The sequence below is a fragment of the Myotis nattereri genome (assembly GCF_964212035.1).
Source record: "Myotis nattereri genome assembly, chromosome: 16".
NCBI classification, from domain to species: Eukaryota; Metazoa; Chordata; class Mammalia; order Chiroptera; family Vespertilionidae; genus Myotis; species Myotis nattereri.
In genome coordinates, this window is record NC_138091.1 from 40,212,067 (window position 1) to 40,230,437 (window position 18,371).

The 18,371-nt window shown below is 53.6% G+C and overlaps 1 protein-coding gene across 2 annotated transcripts in view; it reads right to left on the minus strand.

Moving 5' to 3' along the window:
- Positions 1-1,634: 1,634 nt before the first annotated feature.
- Positions 1,635-18,371, minus strand: part of RGS9 (regulator of G protein signaling 9) — a 51,269-nt gene continuing 34,532 nt past the window's right edge. For both annotated transcript variants that reach the window (XM_081109088.1, XM_081109089.1), the window contains exons 13-19: positions 16,842-16,957; positions 14,495-14,582; positions 12,322-12,460; positions 9,972-10,057; positions 6,376-6,493; positions 2,661-3,136; positions 1,635-2,056 (exon numbers count right to left, since the gene is read on the minus strand). In XM_081109088.1, coding sequence (XP_080965214.1) covers positions 1,921-2,056; positions 2,661-3,136; positions 6,376-6,493; positions 9,972-10,057; positions 12,322-12,460; positions 14,495-14,582; positions 16,842-16,957 — 1,159 coding nt within the window. In that variant the 3' untranslated portion in view covers positions 1,635-1,920. The remainder of the gene's footprint in view (positions 2,057-2,660; positions 3,137-6,375; positions 6,494-9,971; positions 10,058-12,321; positions 12,461-14,494; positions 14,583-16,841; positions 16,958-18,371) is intronic.

The following is an 18,371-nucleotide window of genomic DNA, read 5'->3' on the forward strand; positions in this document are numbered from 1 at the left end:
GCCCGGCTTCTCTTTAGGATCCTGCAGCGTAGGAGCAGAGCCCTGCCACCCTCTGTGCAGGTTCGGGGCTGAGCTCCTCCTTCTTCCCGGACACTGTTGCTGGTCGACGAAGGGTATGGATTGCTTTCCTTCCATCTCATTTCAGAGCAGCTTCGCAAAAAGGCATCACGTTCACTGGCCCCCGCGCCTTCCAAGAAGGACCCGGCCTATGTCACTTATTCTGGGAGAAAAGTTCCTGACACCAAGGTGAGTGGCCTTTTGTGAGCCCACGGGAGTGGGTTCTGTAGAATCTAAACCTCCAAGCCTGTGTTTCCTGCAGGGTCGGCGAGCCCAGGCTTTGGCCAGGCACCGACCCGCCACTCATACTTAGAAGGGCGCCAACAGGTGGCTCAGTGGCCCCAGTATTTATGGGCTAAAGGAGGTCAGTTGTCGAGGTTAAAAGCAAATGTGGGGCCCTTATCTGCTAATTGAATTCCGATGAGGTGGAGGATGAAGGGGGGGGAGGGGCATAATGAGTGGTTGGGCAAACCCCTTGAACTTCTTTTTCTCAGGATGACGTCCCATGCGTCCTTCAGGAAACGTTTTACTCGCCCTGCAACCCTTCATCTCAACCCACTGTCCAGTCCAAACCGGATCCCAGCAGGACCCCTCGGGCAATGCCGCAGGGCTGTGGCCAGAAACAGGTGACACCAGGCACCTGCTCAGCATCGCAGGGCAGGGCGTGGCCTATCGTTTATCTCAGGGTTCTGGGCAGGGGCCCCCGATATCAGACCAGGTAACCTTTTGTCGTGGAGGGATAGGGGCCGTCCTGCGCACGCTAGGGTGTTCACAGCATCCCTGGCCGCTACCCACTCGATGCAGGTAGCTCCCCAGCCAGTCCTGACAACAGAGGCTGTCTCCAGGCACGGCTCAGTGTCCCCCAGAGGCAATGTTGTCCCCCGGCGGAGAACCACTGCTCTAGATGAGTTCCATGCAGCAACAGTCTCTGCTGCATCCCCGGGGCCTAGCACAGTGCCTGCCACACAGCAGGGGCTTGATGAAGACTTGTGGCGTGAATGTCTGGAGGAGAGCTGGGAGGGGCACACGAGGCCCGGCCCTGCAGGGGGCCCACTGGATGGGTACAGCAGGCACGAGTGCGCGCTCAGACCTGCTGCTCAGGGCCGGGCTTCCCACAGGTGCTCCCAGCCAATGGCCTTGCCTGGTGAGGGCGCTAACGCAGAGGACAAGACACAGGACACCTCCGACAGTGGCTCTGGCTGAGGGACACCCCAACAGCCTGGCCAAAACCTCCTTGGAACCGGGCTTCCATCAGAGACTCTCCCCGCCCACTTCTCCCGCCCCAGAGGTCAGCCCAGCGTCACGGTCCGAAGGCCCTCGCTGCTTCGCCAGCTCCTACTCCTATTCTTCCCAGGTGTTTCCCCAACAGAGCCCTTGCCCACCTAACCCCGCCTTGGCATCTGCTTCTTGGTGGGTCTGGGCAGCACACCTGGCATTCTAGAAGGCCGCCTTTCCCCAGCCCCCTTCCTGGGGGGTGCCACACTCTAGGGCCTCTCCCTGGCAAGCTCCATGGCTAAAGCATCACGCACAAGCCACTTGATAGCTCATAAATAACCAAGAAAACCTGACACACACTAACGTTTCACTCCCAGAGACTCTTACACGTTAACCTTTTATCGGTTTTAAGGCAGCAAGTAAAGTCGTTTTATCCACATGCCAAAGGGGGGAAGGTCAGAGGGTGGGAGGGAATTGGCCACTGGAGCCCAGACAAAGCACGCTTCCCCCAAGTCCACGCCGTCTCGTCTCTCGGCCCCCAAGTATGATCTAATGCACTGAGGTTCGAGAGCGTGTCCGCTTGCCTCACCCAGCAGAGCCTGCCGGGAGCACCTGCCGGCCCAGGCCCCTGGCTCGGCCAGCTCTGCCCTAGGCCAGGCTCTCCCAGGGGCAGATGACCTCCTTCTTGATGGCCTGGTCGCCCGAGGCTCCGGGCCCCGCGTCCTCCGCGCCCATCAGGTAGGTGCCACGCTCCACAGGCACATCCATTTTGATCTGGAAAAAGCTACAGACACAAGAGGAAAGCAAGTATGGGGAGTGCAGGGGGAACACCAAATGGAAAGAATCAGTAGACATGCACACCCAGAGACATATGTGTATACACACACACATGCACACACAGAGACATATGCACATATACTAGTATACACACATGCACACACCCAGAGATATGTACACACATATGCACACACAGCCATATGCACATATATGCACACACCCACATATATGTGTGCATATCCACACGCCCACAGGCATGTGTGCACACATACACACATGCACATACCCACAGGCATATGCACACATACACACATGCACACACCCAGAGATATGTACACACATATGCACACACAGCCATATGCACACACCCACATATACGTGTGCATATCCACATGCCCACAGGCATGTGTGCACACATACACACATGCACATACCCACAGGCATATGCACACATGCACGTATGTGCACACCCACAGACATATGCACGCCATACACACATGCACATGCCCACAGACACATGCACACAAATGCACATGTGTACCAACAGACATGTGCTCACATACCCACACACGTGCATACACACGCATAGCACCCCCCCCACTGGTTCTCACTTTGTCACTCTCCTGGATTTCAGCCGTGGCAGCTGCTGACCCACATCCCCTAGGGGCTGCACCTTCCCATGGGACACAGGGGGGCACTTGGGCGAGAGCCTGGCAAAGACGGGGGAGGCCAGACAGCCTCGTCTCAGAAAACTGCTGAAGGACACAGCCATGCGGGCCTTGAGAGGGGCCCTGGGCGGGGGCCGGGGCCAGGGGCAGTCGGCGGAGGCCTCGCTGGTGTCTGCATTGGAGGGTCCTGGGCCGGCACTGGACCCACCGGCCTCGCCCTTCTGCTCCGAGCCTTCCACGGCTACCGTGATGGGCGAGGGGCAGACGGTGCTGCTGGGCCTCCGCATGAAGCGGCCTGGCGAGGGGAAGGGCTTCCTGGGGGAGCGGCAGGAGGAGGCGAAGGGGCTGGAAGGAGAGGGGGGCACGCAAGTCCCCGTGTACACGGCCAGGTGGGGGCTGGGAGCAGTGTGCTGGCCAGGCTGCAGGGAAGGAAAGAGAGCTCAGAGTGAGTTGGGTGGCTGGTCGATGGGCACAGGGGCTGCCCCCTGCTCACTCAGCCCCTGCCCCTGCCCAAAGCACAGGTCTGGAGTGGCTTCACCTGGGAAGTTGGGAAGGGCCCCCAAAGCCACCTGTGATGCTGGCACAGACACAGGCCCTCTGCCAAGCCCTGTCCCAAGCCCTGGCCATGGTCCCCAGACGTGGGCACTGCATCCCAAGGCACAGACTGGTCATCCTCCAGGCCTGGGATGCTGGGTGTGGCCGGGTGAATTTCCAACCCCCCCTCAGGCCCAGTCCCCCAGTGAGCAATGCTTACTTAGTACCTGCCACACGCCGTCATCCCTTCTCTATCCTTGGTTCCCACCCTCAGGGCTGGAGGCATCGGAAACATTTTACTAGAGTGACAGAGGGGGCAGGAGAAGCCCCAGCTGGTGCCTGGCTGACTCTTCCAGGCCTGAGACCACCCACGCTGACCTGAACCCCTACCTGTGTCCACAGACACACCTGGGGGATGGATGGCCTGGACCCAGCACCTCCCCGTGCCTCCTGCGGGCAGAGCAGGTGGTTGGGGGGAAAGGCTGTGTGTGGGACCTGGACAAGCCGGGAGGAGGAGGCAGGCAATACGGGGCGGGGAGGCTACTCATTGGAGAAGTGCCTCAACCTCCCTGGTAGCACGGGGGGGGGGGGGGGGGGGGGGTCAGGCGTGCTTCAGCCAAAGGAGCCTGAGAGAGTCTGAGCTGGAAAATTAAAATCGGAAAGTCCAGGGAGGCTCCCCTCTGTCCCCTCTTCCCTTCCCAGCGTCATGGCGGGGTTTGCTGTGTCCCCTCCTGAAAGGACCTGAGGAGGCGCTGATGCATGTCGCATGTCGCCGTCCCGTTGCCTGTGGGGTTTGGAGAGGACATGGGGTCCTGGAGAGTGAACTAAAACACCAAACCCACGAAGTAAGCCTCGTTAGGAGAAATGAAGACATCAAAGTGCTCTTCCGCTCTCAACTAACTGACTGAGGACACCCCACCTGGTCCATTCACTTGAACCCTACTTACTCAGAATTAGTGATAACCTCCTGTTATAATCCCCACTTTACAGGTAAAAATACTGAGGCTGGTGGAGATGATGCAACTTGACCAAGATCACACAGCTTATGATAGGAGGAGCCCCTCCCTAAACTCCCCCCCCCATTCTGTGCCCTCTCCCCCACCTCACTCCTTCCCCAGCTCCTCCTCTTTTCCAGGATGAAGGACAGTACAGGTAAGGAAGGTGGCCACTGTCCTGCTTCACTTCCTGGCCTGAGAAGGTCCTTCCTTCTGGGCCAATAGCCATTCGCCCAAATGGCCCTGGACACTCTAAGCAGGATGCCTTTCCTACCCCCACCTCCATGGCCTTGGCCACTCCTCCCCCAGAGGCCTGGGGCTTGCACTTGGAGACCCAGCCCTTCCAGCCCACGCCACGCCCTCCATTGGTGTGAAGCAGCAAAGCAGTGGCATGCAAGGCACATGGCGAAGAAATGAGACACGACAGAGACGCAGTGAAGGTGAGCTTGGCTTGGTTTGGTTTTGTGCTGCTGTTTTATTATGCAAGGGAACCCAGAGAAGTGGGGGAAGGAGCATGAAATGGGCAGGTGCGTTGGCATGAGGACACAATCACAGGATCGAAATGAAAGGCAAAGCAGATGGTGCAAGAGGAGCGATTCATTTTCCATCCAGAAACTGGGTGAGAATTCCAATGAGACCTGTGCCACCTGAACTCCTACTTCCTGGGAGCAGGCAGGTGAGGAGAGGGCTGCATTCAGGTTGAGCACGCAGTGTGCACCATCACCCCCTCCAGTCCCTTCTCACTCGCCCTTTCCTCACTGTCCCCAAAAGCCAATGCATAACGTTGGCCCCAGGAAGGAAAAGCCACATGGGTGAGCACCTCCTCTCATCCTCAGCCCAGCACATTCCTTCGCATTTGGACCTTTACTTCGCCATGGAGCTCAGGGCCAAAGGACTGACTGACCAGTCACTATACGATTGCTAGCCAGTCCTCTCACAGGAGCTACAGGCAGAGGACAGGACACCAACACCCTAATCCCCTCCCCTTAAATACGTCCTCATGGTCCCTAGAGAGCTGGGAGGCCTACCCCGCAAGACTTTGAGAAGAAAAGTAAGATGGTTTGGGTATCCCTCAGGAAATGCCCTACATATTAAAAAATAACAAATCGCTGTATTGGACAACACTGGCAGGTATAAGAACGCACATGCTTACTCTAAGACCATGAAGATACTAGGGATGGTGAGGAGGATGGTGATGATGATGATGAGGTGATGATAGTGATGGTGAGGATGATCATGATGGGACTGCTGCTGCTGCTGGTGATGATGAGGATGCTGGTGATGATGATGCAGGTGATGGTGAGGATGCTGGTGATGGTAGTAGGGATGATAGTAAGGATGGTGATGATGGTGGCGATGCTGATGGTTATAATTGTTGTGCTGATAACATCAGCAGCTAGCATTTATTGAGCACTTATTACATGCCAGGCATTGTCCTAAGCACCCTACTGATATTTTCTTGTCTCTGGCCCACCCACCCTCAGTAATTGTAAGAACTAGCTCAACAGACATGTCTTAGCAGGGCCTTTCCAGGCAGGTGTAACAGAGGTGTGCAGTGACAAGCATCTATAGGAAAACCCTACCACTGGTCTCTTGGCAGGATCTCCAACTGCTTTAGAAGCGACGTCTAAATTGGAGAGATAAGATGGGATGGGGCGCTTCGCTAAGCTATTTGAAACAAATGTGCCTGAAAGAGCTCTGCCTGGGCTGAGTAGGGGACGGAGAGGCCTTCTCTTTAATTTTTCAAAGCAAATGGTGGAACACAAATCAGCCTGTATTCTCTATGGTTCTCACTACCAGGACCGCCTATGGTGAGATAGGTGGTCACACAGCAACTGAGTCAGGTGACCTCCCCCCCCCCCCCCGACTGCCCCTTGGTTGTCGGGGTGAGAGAGCTAAGCTCGCGTTGCCGTGGTACTGGGAAGCCCACCATGAAGGAGATCAGAGAAATATGGGCTGGACCTGTGTACCCCACGGCCCCACTGATCGGGGATAAACTCTTCTAGACTCTGACCCTGCCTTCGCTTGCCTCTCCCACGCGCCTGCCCCCGCCACCCCCAGCAATGGCAGGTTTATTTAGGAGGCAGCTCTCTTTTGAGTTGGCTCCTACGGTCCAGCTTGCTCAGGACCTGGGTGATGTCCACCGTGTTGGCTGCTTCCCGAGCTTTGGCTTCCTCCTCCAGCTGCCTCAGGATGACGGGGCTCGGGCTGGAGCGCAGGTGACGCCGCATAAATGGGAGGCTGGAGCTGGAAGGAGGGACAGCGCTGGTGGTTAGCAGAAAGCCACAGGCTTGCCCAACAATGGCCTCTCCACGCCTGGCCTGGAGGTGGGGCTGGGAGGCCAGAACTGGACTTGTTCCTCATGCTCCTGGAGAACTTCAGGTGGGGCTCTCAGAGGTGTGTCCGACCTCAGCTCTTTTCCCTTAGAGCCTGGGACCAGAATGGGTCCCAACTGCCATCCAATTTTAGGCTAGGCACAAGAGAGCCTGCCTTGATGGTGACAATTAGACACACCTACAATCTTTAGAAATCAACCTGTCATCTTAACTTCCGTCAGGCTCTTCCTGAAGGAGGGAGCGAGGAGGGTTTGGGTTCTTGCCTCAAGGGAGAGTTGGAGCATTTGTTTTCAAAAGCCAAGGCTCTGGGAAGGAGAAGAGCTGGGCTGGTTAAGAGGTCAGTGGGCCGAGAAAGGGGAGAGGGGCCTGAAGAGGGCTGGGGAGCTGTTGGCCTCATGCACGTGCACCCAGGGAGTCAGAACCTCCCACAGAGGTTAAACGTGGGTTCCTGGGACCAAACTCTCTTGACCATGGCCTTGGAAGAAGCCAGGACAACGCTCTGACTCATACGGAGGAGAGAGAGCAGCTAAGCCACCCACAGGCTCGGAAACAAGCATTTAGCCTCAAGGGTAGACTGAAAACCTAGGACGTCCCCAAATCTCTGGACTACAGGAGCCTGTAGAACTCTATCTGCCCTAGGGAGAAAGAGGGCTCCGCAACAGGAAGGCATGCCTGATAGTGAATCTCCCACCAGCCCTGCCAAGGGAAAGCTCGATGTAACTTGCTCTAGAAAAATTAAGTTTTACACATCGTCTTATTCCTGCAAATCATGGAACGAACTCACACCCGCCATAATCCCACACAGTCACAGGCGGAGCTTCAATGTCACCAAAGCATTCCCATGCGTGTTCCCACCCACAGCAGCAGTAACAGCATCGCCCGGCTCCAACACAGCACCTCGCGCTGTCCCTGGGGCCTGATGCCAACGCAGCCCTCCTGGCACCCGGCACCCAGGAGATCCCGCTGACTTCTCAGCCTGCCCCAGCTCACAGAGCCTCTGGAGAGAGCCCTGCGAGACTGCCCTCCTTCCCCACTACTTCCTGCAGGACTTGCGGAGCGATTATGGTCCTTTCTTGTGGCTTAACGGAGAAGCTTTCAAATCCCCAGGGACCCTGAACTCCCTTCCTTCCCTGGGAAACCGAGAAGAATGGCACCACAGAGACCTCCTTTCTCTCCTTTTCATAACAGCGCCATTATCCTCAAGAATGAAACCGGGTTGGGCTTTTTTTTAAAGCTCCTTTGATAAAGGCTCCGGTCCAACCACCGTTCTTTTGAATTGACTGGAGATGCTGGATAGGAGCCCAGCGTGGGCTGAGCTGGCAAGCGGGAACATTTACTAATGCGGCGGGGACAGGTCATGCATCGGCGCTAGAAACACCTCCGCCAAAGTCCTGCGTCTTTGGTTACTCTTTAGAATCTTCCATCCCCATCGATCGGAGATTTTCAACAGGTGAGCTGCAAGAATGTTTAAAACATGCAATGCTGGACTATCTAGTCAGGGGCACTGACCTCTTTTCCCTAAGGTTGTCAAGTAAAAAAATAACAATAGCCAACACAGCAATAGCTGTCCGGTGTGAATGCCCTGTCTTGAGCCATAAATATATAGGTCATATAACAGAGTTGCAATATATATATATATATACACACACACACATACATATATGTATGTATGTATGTATGTATGTATTTCAGAGAGGAATGGAGTGGGAGAAAGAGAGAGAAACCTCAATGATGAGAGAGAGTCATTGATTGGCTGCCTCCTGCACGCCCCAAACCAGGGATCGAGCCCACAGCCTGGGTATGTGCCCTGACCGGGAATCCAACTGTGACCTCCTGGCTCATAGGTCGATGCTCAACCACTGAGCCATGCTGGCCAAGCACAGAGCTGCATCTTATTGGTCATGTTGCATAATCAAGTTGTATCTGACTGGTTAATTCTTGGTACCACAAATCCTTATATACAAGTAGAGGCACCTGATCACCTGATTTTTTTAAGTAATTTTGGAGCAAAAAGGGTAGGTGATTACTATTATTATTTTTTTGTAAGTCAATCAAAATAATAACTTTTTTGTCAAGTCAATAAAAAATATATTTTTGGTGTGCTGCAGAAATTTAGTAATTAGTTTATGTGTGCCATGAGATGACAAAGGTCAAAAATTGCTGCCATAGAGGTTCCTTTTTGCCAAAAGGAGAGCTCAAACTGCCCCCTCAGAACATGATTTCGTGCTTCGTGCCAGGGCTCTGCCAGCTGAGATGATCTGCATCTCCAGTGAGGAAGGGGTGGGGGAAGGTGCTGACTGACAGACACTGAAAGGGTCCCCAAGAATACTTGGAACGTCACTGTTCATCTCCCCTAACCAACCATTTCTCTTGTGGTATATTCTGCTGTTCTCTATAAGGTCTTAGGACATTACAAGGATACAAAGATGTGGCTAAATGAATCCCCATACATTAGGAAGGTGGAGAAGTGTCGCAACTAAAAAACTGGCCCTTGCCAGTTTGACTCAGTGGATAGAGCATCAGCCTGCAGACTGAAGGGTCCCAGGTTCATTTCCGGTCATGGGCACATGCCCAGGTTGTGGGGCATACAAGAGGCAGCCAATCAATGATTCTCTCACATCATGTATGTTTCTATCTCTCTCTCCTTCTCCCTTCCTCTCTGAAATCAATTATATATATTAAAAAACCAATGAGTTACAAAAAATAAAAACAAAATTGTTTTAGTTTAAAAAACACCAATGAGTTGCTTCTATCCTATATAATAAAAGCCTAATATGCAAAGTGTCCCCTCAGGCGGCTGTTCGATTGGGAGTTCGACCACTCGCTATGACATACGCTGACCACCAGGGGGCGGTACAAAACATGGCAGGTGTCAGCAACGCAGCACTGGCAGTGGGCCGATGGGCCCTGATGTGAGCAGGACCATGGCAGGATGGTGGAGCAGGTGAGTGGGAGGTGCCAGGCTAAGGCAGGGTGTCAGGTGGGGCTGCTGGCTGCAAGGCTCAGGGCGCGAGCTGGGGCTGCGAGGCTGGGGGCATGAGCTGGGGCCCGATCTCCTTAGGCCACCCCAAGGAACCCCACCCATGCACGAATTCGTGCACCGGCCCTCTAGTTTGTGATAAGTATAACTATAAGTCTGATAAGATTCTTTCAAACCAGCACAAGGGGAAGAAAACTCATTGGCAGTAATGACGAAGGAAATCTTGCTAGGATGATTTCAGGGCATTCTGAGGGCAATGAGGCAATCATACCTGGATACATACTTCCCAGTCCCCAATATTTCCATCAAACGAACATCTCTCAACCATGGCCACTGGGCTGGAAGAGACCCTCGATTCTCTGTCAACAAGAACAGCAGGCAACCGGCAACCACAGGCCATTCCACTTGCCTTCTCTTGGTGGTTTCCTGAGGTTCAATAGCTTTGGCCAGCATTTCCTTATAGATGGGAGATTTCAAATAGCGAGCATAAGAATCCTAGAGGGAACGAGAGAAAAACAGTAGTTACGAAAGGGAACGTGTCAAATCAAATGAACACGCTTGCCATTTTCAAGCCCTCCCTCGGCAATTAGATGGCGCGGTTAAGAGCATGTGTCTCCTTGTGTGAAAGGCATTTATGTCCGTGTGTGTCCAAAGCAACGGATCTCAAGTGTGGTCCCGACCAGCAGCCCCCGTGTTCACCTGGCAACGTGCTAGACATGCACCTTTCCAGGCCCACCCCAGACCTACTGAACCAGAAGCTCTGGGGGTGGGATGACCTGAGTCTTCACAAGCCTCCAGCTGATTCGTCTGCACTTGAGGTTAGGTCATCGGAGTCTGTAGCCCCCTCCCAAAACCCACGTCCAGGCTCTTCAGCGAAGCAAGCTTGAGACAAGAGGACCCTGCAGCCAGCCTGCGCCACCCAATACCTTCTTCCGATGGAGATGAGCAGCATGAGCATGGAGCCCACGCCAAAGCCACCAACCTCCCCTTTCTGCCCTGAGTGTGGGTATGAGGGCAAGAGAAAACCAAAGACCCAGGCTCAGACTCCTCCCGTGTGGCTAGTTCCTGGGACCCTTACAGGTTCAGAGCCGTCGCGTCATGAATGCTGGCTACTTCCAAGCACACTCCAAGCCAGTCTAGTCACAGCAAATACGGGGCAAAGCCCACAGCGACCACCAGGGATCGCGGATTCTCGCTATTTGTTGAAGGAGCGCCATTTCAAGGACTGAGTGGTGGCTCCCGGTTGTTCGTATGGAAAACAACATGCAGGTTATGATTATTGCAATCGCTTTATTATCTCTGTGTTTCAAGTACTCACAACTGTAATCTACACTTGCCCACCCCTGTATATATCCTTATGAAGTTACCCAGGACTCTGTTTTGTTCTGGCTAGTAGCTGGCCTCTCTGGCTGTCTCCCTAAATTTTTTTTTAAGAATCAAAATGTATTTTAAGAATCAAAATGTGCTTTTTTAAGAATCAAAATGTATTTTAAATTACACCAAGGAAGACCATCATTAAAGAAATCCCGCTGTAAGTCCTCTCATAAGGGAAGCACAGAAAAACCCGCTAATGAAAAAATGAATGGTGAAAAATGGCTAATCTGGCTTGGTAGAATATTTAAATTGTTCCATATTTTCAAAGCGAAGTAAAACCATTTCTTTCCAATGCAATAAAACAAAGGGCAAAGTAAAAGAAATATAATAAGGGAAACTAATAGAAAAATGATACTCACACAAACCTACATCATGTAACAGAGTTTCTAGAGATACTTTGCCATCGAAGGAATAATTGCTGTATGAGAAGCTGAAGCTACAGAAGGAAGTCTCGTTGGGCGTGGCACCAGGTGGCAACCATACAAAACAACTCCTCAAAGGCTAAGCCTGAGCCCCAAATTCTAATTTCTTAAGAAAGTGATCGAAATAACATTGCAATAACTATGTGTGGTGCCAGGTGGGCACTGGAAATAATGGGGGACACTGTGTAAAGTTCATTATTATCTAACCATTACACTGTGCACCTGAAACCAATACAAAATAATATTGAATATAAACTATAATTGAAAAATAAAATTTAAAAGAACAAAAATACTAAATTTTAATTTTTTAAAAAAATAAAACAGTAATAGATACTATGTAAGTTGCATATCGAAGAAAGGAAAGGAAAAAGGAAATTTTGAAGTGATTGATTTTCTCTCAGGTGCCCATTTCTTTTTTAAACAACGTCCTGCAAACTCCCATGTTCACTTTTTATTAATAACCCAGAAGGCTGTCTGAATTCTCCCGAGGTTTTACCACCATCACACACACGAAACCCGCCCTGTGGTGCATCTGCTCAGGCAGGGCCACCAGGACTGCCGCCACCCACGGGAGGGAGGAAGGGCTCAGCCTTGGGCTCCGAGGGTCGCAGCTTGAATCGGGGCTCCACCTCTGGGGGACCCGAGCAAACTGCTAGGCTCTGGAGAAGCCGTCCCACCTCATGGGTTGTCTTTGATGCAAAGTTCCTTGCTTTGCTGAGCGGACTGCGACTTGTAAGCCCTCAGGCATCTATGGGGGTCCTCCCAGCCAGCGAGCTTCGGGGCTGAAGGGGGTTCCAGCCCAGGGCACAGATGGAAGAGACAGCTTTTAGGGAGACAACGCCCGCAAAGCGGTAGACACATGCCATGTCTCTTGCCCCCCATATCTAAAGAACTCTCCAGGCACCTGGGAAGGAAGGGCTCCCTGCCCCATCCCCACACCCAGCATCATCGGCAAAGACCGACCTTCTTCATGAGCATGTAAATGTGGGTCTGCGCAGCGTCCAGCACGTAGCGGTGGGGGTGCCGCAGCCCCTTGACCGTGATGTCCATGGTTTTGCCATCGATGTTGATCCACCGCCTCGCACCTGGGGCCAGGAATAGCCTGGAGCGAGGAGGGAAATGTTAGCAAAAAGTAGCTAAACCAAGTCAGTTAATAAAAAGTTCACAGCTGCCTGGCCGTGTGGCTCGGTGGTTGAGCGTCGACCTATGAACCAGGAAGGTCACAGTTCGATTCCCAGTCAGGGCACATGCCTGGATTGCGGGCTAAATCCCCAGGGTGGGGCGTGCAGGAGGCAACTGATCAATAATTCTCTCTCATCATTGATGTTTCTATCTCTCTCCCTCTCCCTTCCTCTCTGAAATCAATATATATATGTATTGATTTTTTTTTTCAAATTCACAGCTGCTTGAGCGGGAGGGACGGACGTGACTCAGGTGTCCCGGGTTGGAAGGGGTCCCTTTTTAGGAGACAGGAAGCGTTTGAACAGGTTGCCAAGCAACATTTCCAGAAGCAAGACAACAGCCATGCCAGTATTGGGAACGTGACTGATGACCGTGGTGTCCCAGCGTCTAGGAGAGCGCAGAAGTGGATGGAGCAACCCTAGCCATGAGAGCGAAGAGCCCAGCCTCCAACCTCACGCCTCTGCCTCCTTGTCCCCCAGATTCGGCGGAGCACCTCCCCGCGGTGCCCCAGCGCCTCCGCTCCCCCACGGCCCCATCTACACCTGCCTGGAGCTGGATCCAAATGCTGGGCCAGGAGGCAGCCCGGGTATCCAGCACCCCGGGGTTTGAAGACCTGCACATCCTTGCCAGTGGCCCCGTGAGAACTACATTCGGCCGCACATCCTGAGACCTGCATCCACTGGGATCTGGGAGCTCTCCCGTACCCCCATTCTGACGTGTTGAGGGTTAGGAATACTCATGTGGATACGCTGCACAGGGAAATTTTGGAATTCGGATTGAGATGACGTAAGTGGGGAGCCGGGGAGGAAGGAGGCTGATGTGAAGGGGAGGCAGCCGGCTCCCTTGCAGATTTTTGGAATTAGGAGTGTGCGTGGGTCATAGTGCGCGAGGCAGTCACACACCATTGTCCTGGGGAAGGATGTCACCGGACCTTCCTGCACCGACAGTCCACCCCCCCCCCACCCACCCCCCATCTCTCTTGGGTGCAGGGTGCCTCCCTGTGGGAGGAGGTGGGCAAACATCTGAGGAAGTAGAGGAGCCTCTCTGTAGGAGGCCTCAGCTCCCTCTTCACTGTCCTTCGCGCCTCTGAAAACTGGGATGGTCTGTTCTGCGTCCTTTCGAAGGAAGGTCACAGAGTCTGGAGGGAGACGCGCTCAGAGGCGAAGGCCATCTGGCCTGCCCCCTCGCGGCCGCAGACGGCTGGTTCCAGCCCAGCGCGGTGGCTTTGCTTTGGCAACCACAGCTGAGCTGAGCGTGTGAATAGGAACAAAATGCCCTGGGCCCTCAGAGCCCAAGACAGGTGTCCGCTAAGGCCAGTGCAGGGGGGACTGGCCAGGATGTGACCACAGCGAGACACCAGCACCCAGGCCGGAGGAGGAGGGAGGGTGCAGATGTCGGCAGCTGTGCCCCGTGGCCGTGCTGGTGGTCTCACCGCCCCCTTCCCTCTCCACCTGAAGGGACGCCCTTAGCCGCTGGGGAATTTGGAGGGGAATTCGGAGGAGAGGCAGGCCGGTGGAGGGACAGACTTATCGCTACACTCAGCAAGTGAGGGGAGAGCCGGTAACTGCAACATAAGCATTGTGCCACAGCTGTATCCCAGGCTGGGCTCACCGTCCTGGACACTCGGGGGACCTCCCTTCCCTAAGATGGCCTGAGGAATAGGTTTTCCCACCTCACCTATCTCTCTCTCTCTCTCTCTCTCTCTCTCTCTCTCTCTGGCACGCCTGCGCACACCTGTCTCTCAGGAGCCCTAAGGGGGTTTAGACAAAGCGCTGTAATTGAGCGTGGCTTGCCTCTTTAACTCCTAAGTAAGCACCTTCCCCCAGGATCAGGGGGATCCTGCCACAGTGGCAGTGAGCTATGTATAGCACGGCAGGTGCAGGACTGAGCTGCTGACACCAGGGGTGTGCGATGGGGGAGGGGGGGGGTCCTCCTCAAGGTGGCTAATCCTCACTTGTAAATCTCCTCCGCTTTCTCCTTGACCTTGGACTGATCTCCGTACTTCAGATCCTCGCAGGCTTCCCAGAATCCCAGATTCTCTCCTGCACAGGGAGACAAAAGCCAGACAGGAAACCAGCGGGGAGAAGAAAAGAGAAGAAACGGGTCAGCCAGGATAGATTCGGCTCCCGGCGGTGAACATCTTCCTTCCGCACAAGCCCGGGCGCCTGTGGGGCTGGACAACACAATGAGCAGCCACGCCGACCCCAGGGCCCGGGACCTCCTTAGCCTATGGCTGCTGCGCACGTGTCTTTGACAGGAGCCTGATGGGCGTTGCTATGCTCACAGCTGTGCGTGTCTGCTGTGATCACTGTTCTGTCCCCAAGGACACAAGCTCAGCTCACGCCAGCCCCCAGAGGCTGCCGTGTCCTCTGCCCTGGAAGTTAGTGGCAGCAAATATGCTTGAACAAGGCCACACGTGACTGGGCTGTAAACATGCATTGCTACGTGATAGGGCCCTGTCTACAAAATGTGGTATATCCACGCAATGAAATATTATTCATTCGTGAAAAGGAATGAGGCACTGGAATGTGCTATAACATGGGTGAAGCTTGAAAACACTGTGCTGAGTGAAAGAAGACAAAAGGGCATGTGCTTTATGATTCCGTTTATATGAAATGTCCAAAATAGGCAAATCCAAGATGATAGAAAGCAGGTGAGTGGTTGCCTAGGGCTGGGGGCAGGGAGGACGTGCGGAGCGGAGGAAGGGAGAAGAACAGGACATTTCTAACGGTTTCTCTTAGAGGTGGTGGAAGTGTTCTAGGATTATACACTGGTAATGGGGGCACAACTTGGTGAGTAAACTAAAACCACTGAATTGTACTCTTTAAAAGGCTATGTGGACTATGGCATGTGAGTTATATGCCATGTGAATTTGTGGTATGTGAATTAGATCTCAATTTTATGATTTTTCAATTAAATGAGAAAACTGATGATTCATTTTTGAGGCATGCCATGAGGAGATCACCAGTAGTGCTATTTTGATAATGCAGGGAAATCTTTTCCACAGATTTTTGTTACTAAGTAATGCATGGGCAGGGGAGGCTCGGGGTGTGGTTTGTAACTTTGCCACTAGATGGCACCCTACCCACTCACTGGACAGTTGCTTCTGTGTGGCGCTGAAAGCACTCCTCGTCCCCACACATCTACAGTGGGTTTTCTTATATCATGGCAATTAGGCTGGATCCGAGAGAGGATTTTCAAGAATCCATATGATAATGTAATGTGTTGCATCGAACAGGCTAATGGCATGTCCCTCGAGGTTACAGACAGGTGGGCCTTGGGGAATAAGCTGCTGAATGTTGAGGCTAAAATGTGGTGTTCCCCAGAGCTGGGGACTTTGTAAGGAAGTAAATGAACCCCATACAAATAAATATTTCAGCCCTGGCGGCGTGGCTCAGTTGGTTGGGCATCCTCCCATGAGAAAGGTTGCTGGTTCGATTCCTGGTCAGGGCATATCCACAGGCACATCCCCTGCAGGAGGCATTGGATCAATGTTTCACTCTCCTCTCTCTCTCTCTCTCTCTCTCTCTCTCTCTCTCTCTCTCTCTCTCTCTCTCTCTTCCCCCTCTAAAAAAAAATCAATGAAAGTATTTTTTATAAAAGTAAATGTTTCCGTATAACTGTGGGAGTCAACGGAATGCTCAGCCTGGTGAAATCGGTCCTGACCTGACCTATGACTCCCCAGAGCTTTCTCTGCGCTGTATATTTAAGAAGTTGCAAGTGTCTACCTTGTGAGACATCCAGAGATGGGATCGATCTAGAATGTGGCCGCACCCGTGCCATTAAAATCCGCACCCTCCTGAGCCCCTGATGGAAGCAGCTCTGGAGAGCGGCTATCCATTATGGCCACATATTAGGATCACCTGGGGAGTTTTCAAACCTTGGGAAACTCCACCCCAAATCAATTAAAAAGGAACCTCTGGATGGGACCCAGGCGAGCCGTCTAAACTATCCCCAGGTGACTCGAATGTGCCGCCAGGGTCGAGAAGCGCTGAGCTGAAGGACATCAGGCTGGGAAACAACAAGGGAAAGCTTGCTGTAGGCCTCCCTCCTCGTCCACCTTCCCCAGGAGCTGCACGGAGCGCCAGGCCCACGGGAGCTGGTGACCCCAGGATCAGGGTAAGGAATGGGGCGGCCAGCAGGGAGGGGGAGCTTGAAAATGTGAATAACATTCATGTGAACGAATGAAACTCCCCCCGCCCCCCCCCCCCCAACCGTGAGGCCACTTGGGATCCCTGTGCTAGACCCGACAGGAGTGCTTCTAAACGTTAAATCTTTTTTTTTTTTAATCAAAGACCCACCACTGAATTCTTTCTTGAGAAAGTACTGGAAGCTCTGGCGCCCCTTGGGGTCTCGAATCAATTCACTGAAGTTGATGGCCCACCGTTCCACACGCATCTTGGTTGGGATTTCCACCCTGCAGGGAGGACACGGTATAAATGCCCCGGACATGCCGTGGGAGGGGGGCTGTGCCAGGCGGCGGCCTGGACTGGGGTGAGGGCTTTAGCTCCCTCCATCCGTCCCCGGCCCGGAGCTCCACGCGGTCCCCCCACCCTCACTTCTGCACAAATGTACAACCCAAGCAATCACTTGTTAGGGAAAAGCATCCTCAGACAGGGCCCCTGGCCTCCTAGCAGGACCTGGCAGCCCAGAGGGGAGAAGGACCACCACAGCTCTTAGCCTTCGCGGGAAAGAACAGGAAGGCCTGCGCCAGGGCCTGTGGAGATCGGCCCGCAGGAGGCCGGGCTGCACGCCGGGCCAGGGGGAATTCCCGAACAGCACTGCAAAGGGTGCCATGGCCACTGCCACCCCCTCGATGGCTGTCACCCACCGCACAGCTGGCCCTTTACCATGCTCCTCCTGCCTCAGGCCACACGCCCCCAGTGGACCCCGGTGCCGTCTCCGCACCTCTCCCGGGCTTCCTCTAAGATGCAGGTCCCATTCCGCTCGGTGTTTTAAAAGGTCTCCTTCCCTTCCCTCTCAGGACAACGCTTTTCCTGGCTGGGTGGCCTTGCCCTCTCCTCCCTGGAGAGCCGAATGCCACCCATCCTTGTCCACAAGGAGATGCAGGCCGCCTCTCCTGTCTGATAACTGGGAGACAGGCACAGACTCCAGAAAACCATCCTAATGACCAGAGCCCCCAGTGGGGGAGGGAAGACTCCCCCAGGAGGTGATTCTAGAGTCTTCTCCTCTGCAACTGACACCCCAAACTCAGATGAGTGCCCCCCTTAGCTATCAGCTGCCCAGGGCAGGCTACCTGGGCCAGGTGAAAGGCTCTCCAGCTGTGCCTGCTTACCTGGCTGCATCCAGGCTACCTGTGTCCTCCCCATGCAGGTGTGATGGCCTTGGCATTGGCGTAAGCTTGGTCTTATACTCCTACCAGCCCCCCCTCCCCACTCCTCCACCTCCGCCTTCCCCTCTGACTTGACACTTACGCCCCTGTCTTCTTCCTCTGCTGGCTTACCCTCTCCCCTGCATTACTGCCTTTGCCCCTCTTCCAACAACCAGATCACGCAGGCACAGTGAGCAGCAACAACCATGCAAAATGCACAGCCAGCCCGGCTGGTGTGGCTCAGTGGTTGAGCGTCGACCTATGAACCAGGAAGTCACTGTTTAATTCTCGGTCAAGGCACATGTCCGGGTTGTCGGCTCAATCCCCAGTGGAGGGTGTGTAGGAGGCAGCCAATCCATGATTCGCTTTCATCAATGTTTCTCTCTCTCTCTCCCTCCCCCTCTCTCTCTCTCTCTCTCTCTCCCTCTCCCCCCCCCTTCCTCTCTGATATCAATAAAAATATTTTTTAAATAATAAATTTTAAAAATGAAATGCACAG